This window comes from Marmota marmota, unplaced genomic scaffold, assembly GCF_001458135.2.
Source record: "Marmota marmota marmota unplaced genomic scaffold, marMar, whole genome shotgun sequence".
In the NCBI taxonomy this organism is placed as follows: Eukaryota; Metazoa; Chordata; class Mammalia; order Rodentia; family Sciuridae; genus Marmota; species Marmota marmota.
The window spans coordinates 3,142,968-3,157,153 of record NW_025999992.1 but is presented as its reverse complement, the minus strand read 5'-3'; the positions used below and the strand labels follow the sequence as shown (position 1 = coordinate 3,157,153).

The 14,186-nt window shown below is 40.1% G+C and overlaps 1 protein-coding gene across 4 annotated transcripts in view; it reads right to left on the bottom strand.

Moving 5' to 3' along the window:
* Nucleotides 1-13,981, bottom strand: part of LOC107159433 (putative zinc finger protein 56) — a 31,685-nt gene extending 17,704 nt beyond the window's left edge. For 2 of the 4 annotated variants that reach the window (XM_048806768.1, XM_048806771.1), the window contains exon 1: nucleotides 13,826-13,979. In XM_048806768.1, the coding sequence (XP_048662725.1) occupies nucleotides 13,826-13,828 (3 nt within the window). In that variant the 5' untranslated portion in view covers nucleotides 13,829-13,979. Of the gene's footprint in view, nucleotides 1-13,825 lie in introns of all 4 variants that reach the window. The other 2 variants (XM_048806770.1, XM_048806769.1) reach the window with 2 other exon arrangements.
* Nucleotides 13,982-14,186: the final 205 nt, after the last annotated feature.

Below are 14,186 nucleotides of genomic sequence, written 5' to 3'. Positions count from 1 at the left end.
AAGAAGACAACAAAATCAAATTGATTAAGTGATATTTATATTTTATATACACAGACATAAAAATGTCAACTTTTATGCATTAAAATAAATTTTCATGTAAATAAAAAGAAATATATTCAATTTTTAAAAAAATATTTGTTTCTTTTAGTTGTACACAATGCCTTTATTTTTATTTATTTATTTTTATGTGGTGCTGAGAATCGAATCCAGGGTCTTGCACATACCAGGCGAGCACTCTACCACTGAGCCACAACCCCATCCCTATATTCAATTTTTTTAACTTACAAATCAATTTGGGATAGCGAATTTTTAAAAAACACACTATTGACCCAATCACAGTGGCACATGTCTGTAATCCCTGAGGCTCAGAAGGTTGAAAGAAGCACATTCAAAGCTAGGCTCCACAATTTAGTGAGGCCCTAAACAACATAGTGAGACTCTGTCTCAAAATTTTTAAAAGGGGGCTGTGGATATTGGTCTGTTTTCAAGTACCCCTGAGTTCCATCCCTGTACCAAAACAAAAAAGACTAAATAACTCTATGGGTCAAAGTGACCCTGAGAAGAATGATCAATGTTATTATAAACAAGATTTTGTTTAAGGAGGTGATAACCTTCCCCAGAAGAAAAAAAAAAATACCCCCTAAAAAAGGGAAAAATTGATAGGGATTTAAAGCCTCCTCTGTACAAGTTCTTAAAAGATGATTCAGTTGATTTTGGCAAATACCTTGCAATACCCCAATCCTGCCTGTTTAACAAAGGAAAAAAACACACTGGTGACTACTAATTTGGGCAAGACCTGAGAGCTACAAATTACACTGTTTCAGATATTCATCCCACAGTACCTAATCCATACACCTTACTAATGGTGATGTCAGGTAACTGCCTGGTTCACAGTGCTAGAATTAAAAGGTGAGTTCTTTTGCAACCCTCTTAAAAAGAATTCCTAATCACTGCTTTTGAGTGACAGGACTTCAATACAAAAGTAACTATTCAGGATTGCCAGACTATCCTACATCAGGAATTTAAAATCTTTTGTGTTTTGTTTAATGGAAGGCTACCAAAAGAGTTAGCTGTGAGGGTTACAGCTGGATAAAGAAATCCTTTCATGATATAAGGATGATCTGCCTGTAGCCAACCCCAACTACGAACTCTGATTTTCAAATACTATTGCTGCGGGAAAACACCACCCCTCATGTGGATATGAGGTGTCCACTAAAATGACTTATTTTGTAAACAAGTCACCTACCTGGGACTCCTGATTAGCCAATGACTTAAATCTTGATGTCAGATTAAAAGCAAGCTAGCTTGAGCCTTAAAGAACTAGAGACAGATACATGGGTTCCCAGAAATGTCAGTGTTATGACCTAGATATTAGGTGTCCCCCAAAAGCTCACATGTGAGACTATGCAAGGTTTAGATATAAAGTGATTGGGTTATGACAGTCTTACCTATTCAGTGCATTAATCCCTGGTTCACAGTAAATGCAGGCAGGTAGGGTATAGCTGGAGAAGGTAACTCCCTGGGGTTTATATTTTGTCCCTGTTGAGCAAAGCTTTCTGTGCTTCCTGGCACTATATTCCCAACTGCTTTTCCCCACCACAGTCTTCTGCCATGATATTCTGACTCATCCCAGGCCTTGAGGAATGTAGTCAGCTACCTATGACTGAAACTGTAAACCCCCCTGAATAAACTTTTCCTCCTCTAAAATTGTTCTTGTTATTCGGAATTTTGGTCTCAGCACTGAAAAAATTGACTAAAACACTCAGCATGCTGCCATATTTGGGTCCCTAGTTTTTGGACTAACAGGTAAACTCCTGCATGAAGCCTTTTAAGGCTTCCTTTTAAGGAACAAATAAAACGTTTCACTTATACACCAGAATGCCAAGCTGTCTTTGAGAAGTTAAAACAAAGGTTCATGACAGCCCCTCCCTAGGCCTGTCTGACTCTATGTGAATGAGAAACAAAACACAGACCATGAAGTTCTCTTACACACACTGAAGGCATATTGCAACCAGTAGCCTATGTGAGACAACGGCTTGACCACACAGTGAAAGGAGGGTACTCTGCTTTTGGGGTATGATTGACACTGGTGATTTACCACAAGAGGTTGAGAAACACACTCTAGAACTATCCATCACTGGGTTTGTTGCTCATCAAGTCCTATCCTACTAAAACAGAAGGATTGGTGCCAGCTGACTCCTAGGATGATAGGGATATCACAGGTCATCCTATCTGACAATCCAAATGTCAACCTCAACAGAAACCATGCCACCTTAAATCAAAAAAACCTGTTACCAGTAGATGACATGACTACTCTGAGAACTTGGAGATCTATGGCAAGTGGGATTTGCTTGATTAGCCTATCACTGAGCCAGACGGAAACATCTTCATCTATAGAGGCAGGATCATGGCTGGATACTTGGCAGTCATGGCACAACAGAAATTAAAAACTGAGATTTGGGGGCTGGGGATGTGGCTCAAGCAGTAGGGCGCTCGCATGGCATGCGTGTGGCCTGGGTTCGATCCTCAGCACCATATACAAACAAAGATGTTGTGTCCACCGAAAACTAAAATAAATAAATAAATATTTTTTTTAAAAAACTGAGATTTTGCTGTGAACAACATCAACCCAGAAAGCCAAGCTAATTTTTCTCACAAGAGCTCTGACTGACCAAAGGAAAGAAGGTAAGCATTTATACTGACTCAAAATATGCCTTCAAGATAGTACATACTCATGAAGTTATCTGGAAAGAAAGAGGACTCCTTGCAGCTAAGAACAAGGACATTAAGGTACCCTTGAAAATATTGCCAATAATATAGGCTACGTTCACACCATAGCAGGTGGCAATCATGCAATGTCCTGGCTGTCAGACAATTGATACCTATGTGGCCAGGAGAAAACAGGCTGCTGATGGGACAACCAAAAGGACCAGAAAAGACAAACTGTTTATCAGGGACCTAATACCTAAGCTTGAATCAAACCCATTCCAAATCTTTTTATACTAACGAGAACAAGAAAAGGAGCGAAGAATGGAGCTTATTATCCAAAGATAACACTGGGATAAAACTGATAAGTACAGATAGAAATCCTATGGGTTCATCCTTCCTCCTGAAGCATTCCCCTGTTCTTGATAAAAAATTCAAGAAGAGTGCTCATTAGAGGAAGGGTTCCTTGGTCAATTTCATCAAGCCCCCACTTGTGAGGGCCATGCCTCCAATGGATTTTTCAGTAAGCGATCAGAACTGCATCTTTTGCACTCAAAACAATTCAAGGACTAATATACAGTGTACCATTAAAAAAAAAAAAAAACTCAATTTGTAAAAATATAGCCTTTTGATGATTGGTAAGTACATTTTACCCAAATGCCCTTTCATAGAAACCTGTAAATATTTGCTTGTACTTGTAGACACCTTCTCTGTGACAATCAGGCTTATTCTACCAGAAAAGACTTCAGAAATAACTAGTGTCCTCTTAAAGGAGCTGATCTCAAGATACTGGATCCTCTTAATGCAAAGTAACATAGACTGTATTTCATTGCAGAAGTGACCCCATGAGTGTGCAAAACACCGAATGGCTAATGGCAGTGATATGTATTCTGGAGACCCCAGTCTTTAAAAAAATAAATAAATATATATATATATATATTTTTATATATATATATATATATATATATATATATATATATATATCTCAACCATACCTGAAGTATGCCAAGAAACCCACCTGCTTTGGGATGTTTTTGTCATATGCTCTCCTCAAAAGGGTATCTNAAAAAAAAAAAAAAAAAAAATAGTATATTAAAGACCCTTCCTTATATCATGGTGGGACAGAGAAAAACTTGGCAAAAGCTAAATAAAAAATAAAAAATAAAAAAAAACAGGTTAATACAATGTGAACAAAAATCAGTCAAACATTAACTGTTCTACAAGAGTCTGCTTCTTCCAGGTCACTACCAGGGCTGGAATTTCCTCTCCATCCCTTCTAGAAAAAATCCAAAAGAAAAAGTTACAACAGGGAAAACACTTCCATTCTAGGGACTCCTTCATCACCCAGTTTAAGCCTAAAAGAGCTTAGAAATGTAGACACCCATTTGTCCATAAAAATCGACAGTGGGGGACATATAACAGGGGTTGTCCACTCCATGATTTGAACATAACCCTTGTTCTGCTACTGTGTCTTATTTTAAAACTGACGTCTTTTTTCCTTTCTTCCCCATCTCCCTAACCACAGGAAGAGCAAGATTCACCTTCCTGCCCTTGGCTAATTATTTCTCCTTCAGCTCCTGCACCATGGGAATGAAGAAATCAAGACTTCAAGGATGAAGGAAAAGGGGTGGGGAATAGGGAAAGGAAAGAGAGTGAAATGAATCAAAGTAATTTCTTATGTGCTTATATGAATACACCATAGTGAATCCTGCCATCATGTACATTCATAAGAATGGAGTCCTAACTTAAATAGGACAGATTCCATGCTTGTACAATTATATCAAAATGAGCTTTACTGTCATATGTAAATACATTTTTTTAAAAACTTAAAAATTAAAAGTTCAGGGCTGACAGCACAATATCTAAGAAATGGCTGTTCCTCAAGGATACAAATAAAATACAATTCCTGTACACCTACAGTGTACTCTTAGAATCACTTAATGAAAGACCCATTGTTCCCCAGGACAATTAGAATCACTGCCTCTAGAAACAAAGGGATCCCCTGTTTGTTTTGCTAGCAAAGCAATAAAACTTCTTTTTCCATTTTCTCAAAACCTTGTCCTCATTATTGGATCAGCTTTGGGGACAAGGACAGAAAGCAAGTCATTCTGTGCCTAACCTTTGTGATGCTTACTTTTCCAGTAATTCAATTCATTTTTAAAATAAAGTTGCTTGTTACCCAAATCTGATATTGGAACATTTGACAGTATAGAAATAGCCCCACAACACCAAAAATTATACCCCCAAAAGGTCATCAAGTTCCCCATTCCATCATACACATCTACATTTGGATCCCCAGTCTCATGGTGCTCTGTGCGTCTCTCAGTGTAAAAGACCCCTTCCATGCTTGGTGGGAGCAGAATGTGACAGCAGCAGGGGAGCCTCCCAGAGAGAACTGGGCCTTCAACAATATCATTTTTATAGGTTCAAAGTTTGGCCTTAGTTTATATCTTTTGGGGGTAAAATCCATCTGTATCTTGCCTCTTAGAAAACATTTTCATATCTTTAAAATAGTACTGACAAAATACATAGTTTATGAAAAATGAGGATGAAATTGGTGAACATCTATTTTTTAAACTGACAAACCCAGAGAAGGGCACTGCTGACTGGAACACAAACATGACTGACTCAAGGGTCAAGTCAGGTTATCTGACCAAATGGGAAATTCTCCCATAAACATACCAAATGGGAAATTCTCCCATAAACATCCAGCTCATGTAAGGACTGGATGACCTTCTTCACGATGTGGCATTGTCCTGTGCCCTTGTATCTGCATGAAGTGAGTTTTGCCTTGGAAACATCCATAAGAATTCACTGGGATAATCTTCTGAGTTCTCTAGAATAGTTTAATCTCCTTTCACAACTCTGAGGACCCAGAGAAAAGGATCACCTTTGACTTTCTCTTCAATACTAGACCAAAAATGTGTCTGCAAGGATTAGAAACTAGAGTTGGGGGAAGATAATCCTAATGTCCAATCCATGATCTACTTTGATGAAACCTCTGCCAAAACATTCCTATGCTCCCCAGATTACTCAGTTGCTAGTACAAGAGGCTCCATTCCAGAAACTCAAGCTGCTCTGTAGGAGGAGCTGACTGAACAGGGGCTGATATCCTCTAGGAACACTAAGAGACACGGCAACTATGGGAACCTGTGTCAGTCTCCTGCAAGTCTTAAATGGAGAACCAGGAAAAGATATAGGAGTGACCGAGGACATATCATCCTATCATGTTTCCTAAGGGGAGACTCAAAAAGACATTCCAATATGGCATCTGTGCCTCAGAAAGATAAATGGAGAAGAGAGACAAAGATATTTTACATCTGAGTGTCAGGTGATTATTCCCTGAATTCCTGTTATATGGATAATCATAAACAAAAAAAAAATTTAAATGCCACGAATAACTTAGTGAAAATGAATTAAAATACTTTGCCATTTGAAATGTAGCATGGGTACACATTTAATTATGTAGTGAACTGGAAGGAGGAATACAGCACTTAGAAAGACCATGCTTTCCACAGACTTGGAAAACAGTACAAAATAGGCAACCTCTGGGTAGGAATGAGTGACAAGGATTGCTACAGACCACAGATGCTCCCAACAGAAATCTTCTACATAAGTCAGGATTCTCCCATGATGACCATCCCTGTGTTCATGACCCATTCTGAGTCAGTGTAAGGTATAGGCAAGGAGCCGCACAAAGAGGGCTCCAGATCTCTCCAAGGTATCCAATCAGGCACAGGGTGAAGCAATCATGTGAGCCAGAAAGAACAGATATCAAGCTATACCTGTGCTGGAATGGAATTCACAGATTTAATATCTAACCTCAGGCCTAGGTCCCCCCAGTCAGTCTGGCTGCTTCAAAACAACCCTGAGACCCTGTTACACCACACCTAACCCTGGAGACTTACCATTTCCTGACTCCTGCTGTGTCCAGGCAACCTCTCTACAAATGCTCCAGCACAAGAAAAGTCAGAGTGACAGGGGCTGTGACACCCAGACATCAGGGAATCTGAAGATGGATTCAGAGCTTTGCTTGAGCCAGAGACAAAAATCTTTCAGATTAGAAAGTCTTATCTGCCTTTTATCCTTTTACCCCTCTTATCCACCTGTGCCTCTGATTGGATAATTCTCATCCCATCATCCCTGACTGGACAAAGCTCCAGGCTCAGATTCCTCTGGCCCTGAGTGACAGGTGAAGAAATTCAAAGCCTGGTAACAGAACACAAGATTGACAGGTTCCTGGCTACAACCCTTTTCAGAGAGAGCTTCCTACCTTGAGGAATAGCTGACCTTGCAAAGAAGACATTTGAATTTCACCTGGAATGTACAGTTGTATCAATTTATCAATATCAACAATGTGCATTCACGAATGTAAATAATACTGTGAGAATTACTTTAAATTTTCAGGTTTTATAACTTTCATGTTCTGGTTGTGCATGAGTGCGTGTGTGTGTGCACGCACATGTGTGCATGTTTGAATACAGGGGCACTTTGTCACTAAGCTTTATCCCCAGTCCTTATTAAGATTCATTTTGAGACAGAGTCTAAGTTGCTGAGACTGACCTCAAAATTGTGATCCTTCTGCCTCAGGAACCAAAGTGACTGGGATTATAGGTAAGAACCACCACTACCAGCACATCTGCTTATAATTTGAAAAGGCAGCTTGATCTTTGCAAGACAGACAACCCACTACAGCATCTTTACCCATAAAAATTAAATACGAGCCACATGTGTAACTTTGAAATTTTAATGGTCACATAATAAATGAAAAGGAACAAGTGAAGTTAACTATAATAATTTATTTAACACAGTGTATCTAAAACCTTTCCAAGAATTGTTAATTATACATATTTTTGACACTAAACCTTTACAACTCCCTCTGTTTCAAGTTTCTAGCACTTCTCGATACAGACCACCCACATTCTAGGTGTGTAACATCATCAGGTGGCAAGTTGCAAGTGCTCCAGATTTCAGGGAAGTGAATGACCTGAAACCCCTTTTCCATCAGAGGTGAGGAAACATGACTTTCCTCCCAAGAACTACCCTTTGGCCCAAGTGGAGAAGAGATAGTGCCCTGAGAGAATTAAGTCCTCAAAGGTAAAACACTGCTCCCCAACTGCTGTTTGGCAGAGGCACATTCCCCTTTTCAGATATCAGTGAATAATGCATGATGTGGTCCTTGAAGGAATGAATCCCATACGGAGTTCAGGTCTGTCTTCACCTTGAACACCAGAATTTAGAGGGGAAGGGAGCAGACTAAAGACACACTTATTTTACATTTTAGCTTTAGCTCTATTCTTATGGTTGTCTATTTCATCTTTAGTATGCAGTACTGTGTGAATTTAGGCACTGTTAACATCTTCATGTCTACGTGCATTTCTATGTCACTCAAAATGATCTAACAAGATAGTAAATATTAACTCAGAGGAACAGGAAGGTACCTATCACATGTCTACTGCTTGTCAGTTTACTTGAAATCAGCATGTCATTATTCCTGGCATCCTGCTTGCAGTGGGTGTGTGTACTGGATAGATATCAAGCATAACAGCCACCTCCAAGTTTAATAGCTTATGATTAAAATTGTTAAATCATGATTAAGAAAGACCATTTAGGCTGGGTTTATCTAGGCTATTCTTCTAGTCTCAGCTGGGCTCCATCAGGAATATGTTCTATTCTTTGACTTTGTATCTCTGCTTTTGGGAGAGAGTTGGCTGTCCCCGGGACACTTTTTTCCTCCTTTGCTGGCATCTTATCCTTCATAAGTCTTCATGGAGTAGGTGGGGTTTGGAAAGGAAAAGCAGAAGCTTTCAAGATATTTTGGCCTAGGCCTAAAACTTGTACATTGTCCTATTCACTGCATTCTACTGGCAAAGTTAGACACAAAGCTTGGAAAGGAAATTCTGAATGTAAATGGGAACAATTGTTTAAAAAAAAAAAAAAAAAACAATGCCAAGGGCATAGAAACTGACTGCATGAAGAAATGGAGCTGTTTTTTGCTATCTTTCATTCTGCTTTTTCTTTCAGATGAAGTTTATATATGATTTTTCCAAATTAAGAAAACTTTCCATACACCATGTATGCTAACAGGCTTGTCTGAGGTGAAACTCAGAATTACTAGTGCCTAACTCCAAAACTCAAATACCTTTTGCTCAACCACCCTAATCATGCAGATTCTCTAGCATATCAAGGAAATGAAGAGAAACTTCTCCAATAAATGCAGGAGTTCTTTCCCCTGAGTACTTATTATTAGAAACAAAAGTTTTGGAAAACCTGGAATAATATGAATAAATAGCTTAGAGCTATGTTTGAGAAATAAAATCTCAATGATATTTTTATTTCTTTAAATGAGTTAAATTTGAAAATGTATTTGCTGCACTCCATAAATTTGCAATGTTTTCCTTCCTTTTTGGTATTTGTAGGCCATTTATCATTCTTTAACCTAGACTCAATGAAACAACCTGGCAATGTGGAAGCAAGTGCCCAAGACCTGAGTAGTTTGGAAGTCATCCTTTGATTTTAACAGGGTAAAGTATCCTTGTAACCAAGCCTTTAATGCACTGTCCTTTGGGAAAGACTATTTAAACATAGCACCTGCATTGCCTAATTTCTATTCTTTGCACAAAGTCATTTTTGAGAGCCATGTTTTTTCTCATTGAAGTCAGTTCATATTTACTGAGATTACACTATGTACAGGACACTGGGGTTGGTACTTATGGGAAAAGGATTTTACTGAGAATCGATTCCCTTTTAGTCCAAAGAAAGGTCAAGCTGGCTATAGTGGCACATGCTGTAATCCCAGAAACTCAGGAGACTGCAAATCAGACATTAGTGTCAGCAATTTGGAGAAAACCTCTTTCACAATTCTTTTGTGGTCGAAACTAGGGCAAGGTTTTTTCTTTTGACAAAACAGCATAGAGCCACTTTCAAAGCAAATACCTCCAGTATGGGAGGCTCCAGAACCCCTCTATATCCATTAAAGACCCCCCATTTTTGCACATTTGGATCCCTCTCACTATCCCACTCTTTCATTATCATGCAAAATTGCCCTGTGGACCCAGATCTCCTAGATCTCTCGGTCTCCCTAGTGGGTTCCTGCTGAGAGCCATTGCCAAGTAGGAATGACGCATGGGAATTTCTTTGTCAGCCTACCCCATGTTGCTTAGAGGAAGGACTCTCCATTGTGGAAATGGGCTTGCCTTTGGACCCAGGTCATTTGCAGTGACACTGCATGTATGTTTGAGTAAGGTGACCCTGCTCAAGGACCAGGGTGGATCCGGGTTTAGGGAGGATCCTGCTGGATTAGGGTGGATCCAGGTTTAGGGTGTATCCTGCTGGGATTAGGGAGTATCCTGCTCCTTGGGTTTAGGGCGGTTCCAGGTTTAAGGTGTACCCTGCTGGGAATAGGACGTATCCTGCTGCCTCAGGCGCACCCTTGAGTTCTCGCGGGATTCAGAGAGTATTTGGGATTCAGAGCCCGGTGGAGTACGTGGATTTTGCCCAGAACGTGTGTGTAAAGTGCCAGTGACATGATTCTATATTTAGAAGATCCAAAAATTCCACCAGAAAACTCCTAGAACTCAGCAAAGTAGCCAGACATAAAATCAATACCCATAAAACAAATGCATTTTCCTACATAAGTGATGAATCTACACTGCAAGAAAAATTAGAAAAACCACCCCATTCACAATATCCTCAAAAAAATAAAATAAAATACTTGGGAATCAGTCTAACAAAAGAGGTGAAAGACCTCTACAATGAAAACTACAGAACACTAAAATAAATCAAAGAAGAACTCAGAAGATGGAAAAATCTTTCATGCCTTTGGTAAGCAGAATTAAAATAGTCAAAATGGCCATACTACCTTCAACAGATGAATGAATAAAGAAAATGTGGTACATATACACAATGGAATATTACTCAGCCTTAAAGAAGAATGAAATTATGGCATATGCAGATAAATGGATGGAACTAGAGAATACCATACTAAGTGAAATAAGCCAATCCCAAAAAACCAAAAGCCCAATGGTTTCTCTGATAAGCGGATGGTGATCTATAGTAGGGTAGAGGGATAGGGCATAATGCAGAAACTGTGGTTTGTGTAGAGGGGAGTGAGGGGAAGGGTAGAGTTGTGGGGATGGGAAGGTTAGTAAACAGGACAGACATTATTACCCTATATACTTGTATGATTACACTACTGGAGTGACTCTGAACCATGTACAGCCAGAGGAATGAGAAGTTGTGCTCCATTTATGTACTATATGTTAAAATACATTCTACTATAAAATAAATTAATTTTTTAAAATTCCAGGAAAAAAATAAAACCTTCAAGGAAGAGAAGAATTTTACTTTATTCTATTCTATTCTATTTAATTTTATTTAGTAAAAGGAAAAGGAAGATTTATTGCTTTGCTAGCAAAGGAGAAACACAGGGGACTCCTCTTCCAGAGGCTGTGACTCTCCCCATCAGCAGGAACATTGGGCTTTTAAAAAGGTGATTCAAAGGCTACATTCCACATGTTTTCTGTTGGAGTTTGGATAACTTCATTCCTATGATGGGTGTGTACTCAAGAACAGATAAATCTGCCTAAAATGGGGAAGAAAGGTAATCTTTATTTCCCCTGACATTAGGGAAGGGGAGAGATCAGGGAGGAGCATGGAGAGAGAAAAGGGAAAAACATGTCCATTTTAAAAATAATTTGCAAAGGCAGAGCAGTAAGGGCTATATTCACAGCCTAAAGCGGACCACTGTTGCATTTCCCCACTGCCAATTTCTCATTCCATTTCTGTGGAAAAATGGGTGATGACATCTCCAAACTGGAAGCAGATATTTTAGGGAATATGTCATTCACCAATTTATTTACCAGATGACTCTGAGAAAATATATTAATTTTTCTGAAGTCATAGGGAAGAGAGGTTTTCCCTATTTATTTTTCCTCTTAGAATTTATTTACCAGATGACTCTGAGAAAATATATTCATTTTTCTGAAGTCATAGGGAAGAGAGGTTTTCCCTATTTATTTTTCCTCCTAGAATTTCCCTAGAATTCCATTTGAAATAGCCTCCAAAAATAGAACAGACAAGAAACCTACAATACACACTCAGGAGAAGAAAAACAGGCAAAGGCAAATAACCTTTTTATTTTTTATTTTTTTGGGGGGGCGGGTTATAGGGGCACTCAACCACTGAACCATATACCCAGTCCTATTTTTTATTTTATTTATAGAGAGGGTCTCAGTGAGTTGCTTAGCACCTTGATTTTTGCTGAGGCTGGCTTTGAACTCATGATCCTCCTGTTTCAGCCTCCTGAACTGCTGGGATTACAGGTATGCACCACCATGCCCAGCTTCAAATAACATTTTTAATGATTAAAAGCAAAATAATTTTCTCCCTGGAATCCAACTCTATCCTGCCTCATTGGATGGTTTTTCTTATCTTTGAAGTCAGAAAACACAAAAGAAATGCAGGGTAAAGACTTAAACTGCCAATTCATATATGAGCTATCTCTGTTCAATAAAAAAATCAACATCTTCAGACATTAGAGAAATGTAAAATAAAACCCCACAGTAGACAAAACTAAATAGTATAGATGAAGATGTGAAGCACATGAATTCCCATAAACTGAAGGAGTTTAAGTTGTTATTATCTATTTGTGGAAACTGTTTTGCTATTGAAGATACCTGATACTCCACCACCACAAACAGAGACTTAGGGAAATCACATATGCCCACGACAACATGAAGGAACACAGCTGTATTCATCCAAACACGGGCAACCCAGGTAGATGGTTCAGGAGAATGTACATTTTGGAAGAGATAAACAAGGAACTGTGGGGAAAATGGTTACTAGGGGCCAGCCACATTCTTGCTCATATCATATCCAGTTTTAAAATAGTACAAAGCACCACATTTAAGTTTTAAATAGGTGTCACCTGCATGTGGTACCTTCACATGTATACATGTTGAAAAATAAAATATGTAGAAATGATGAAAAAATAAACAAAAGCACATAAAAGAACCAATTACCCATCCCATGTGTAGATATAATAAAAATCATTACAAAGTTGACCATTTTCTCCAACATTAATCTACAATATTTTCCCATCAAAGTTCCTATATCATAGTGAATTTCACTTTATGTGTATTTATAAAGCAGAAATTTTAAAATCTACAAATAAATAGAAGAATAACCAGGAGAGGGCGAATGCGGAAGGCAGGAGGAGAGGGAAAAGATAATTACTAGGGACTGAAATGGAGCAAATTATATTCCATGCCTGTTGGATTATGTCAAAATAAACCCCAGTAGTACGTATAACTGTAATGCACTGATTTTTAAAAAATCAGCATGTTTTACTTTGAATAAAAGAAAGCAAAGCACAAAGTTCTAAAACACATCCACAGTTAAATATGTGTTGTTGGCCAAGAAACTTTTGAATTACAAGGGCAAAACAAGTAGCTAACATTACCTGACACATGTATATTAGACATTATGTGAAAAAAAAAAAAAAAAAGCAAGGAATCACAATATAAACAAGTCCATACAGGAATCCAAGTGTATGTAAGAATTACATTCTTCATTACAATAGAAAAATCTCTATAAATGGAAGCATAACAAGGCCAACCTCAGCTACTTAGCTAGTCCCTGTCTCAAATAAATAAAGATAAAGTACCAGGACGTAGCTCGGTGGTAAAGCACCCCTGCGATCAGCCTCCAGGACCAAAAAGAACCAGGAGAGGAAGCCCAGGGGAAAGCCAGGTCCCTAGACCGCAGCTCTCCCGCAGGGAAATCCCACGTGCAGGGCAACCCAGACGCCGTCCAACTTGTCAATCACCGCGCCGTCAGGGAAGAGGCCGGCGCCCGCGCTCACGCCAGAACCGACCCGGGCCAGAGGCGGGACGCCTTGCGGCACAGGGCCGGCTGCGCGGCGGCCCCGCCCGGCTGGCCGGTGGGACTCACGGACACTGCCCTAGAGCGGGGCGCAGGCCCGCAGACCCCGGGGGCTGCCGGCTGCCTGCTGCCGGCGTCCAGGCAGCCAGCTCCGCTCCTGCCGCAGCGACCCCGCGGCACCCAGGGTCTCCCTCCCCAGCCCCTCTGCAGGCTCCAGACGCCCCCGCACACTCACCATTTCCCGGCACTCACGAGCCTGGCCGGCTCCCAGGGACCGTCAGCACCTGCAGGCAGAGAGGCGCGGGCCTCCCGAGCGCCCACGGGAGCCTCGAGCCGGAGGGCAGGAATGGCGGAGTCCGGGAAAAGCGCCTCGGCTGGATTGCGGAGCCCGCCCCCTCCTCGCCGGCCGTGAGCACGATTGGACAGTGCTCACTACACTACGCGCTCCTTATTGGACACGGCTGCAGACCTCGCCCCCTGAGTGTGAGCCCAGTGAGCCTGCCTTCTGAGTGACAGAAAAGGACAACCAATCCAGGCATGCATGAGGCCAGAATGACAGACTGCAGCTTTCTTTTTTTTTTTTTTTTTTTTTTTTT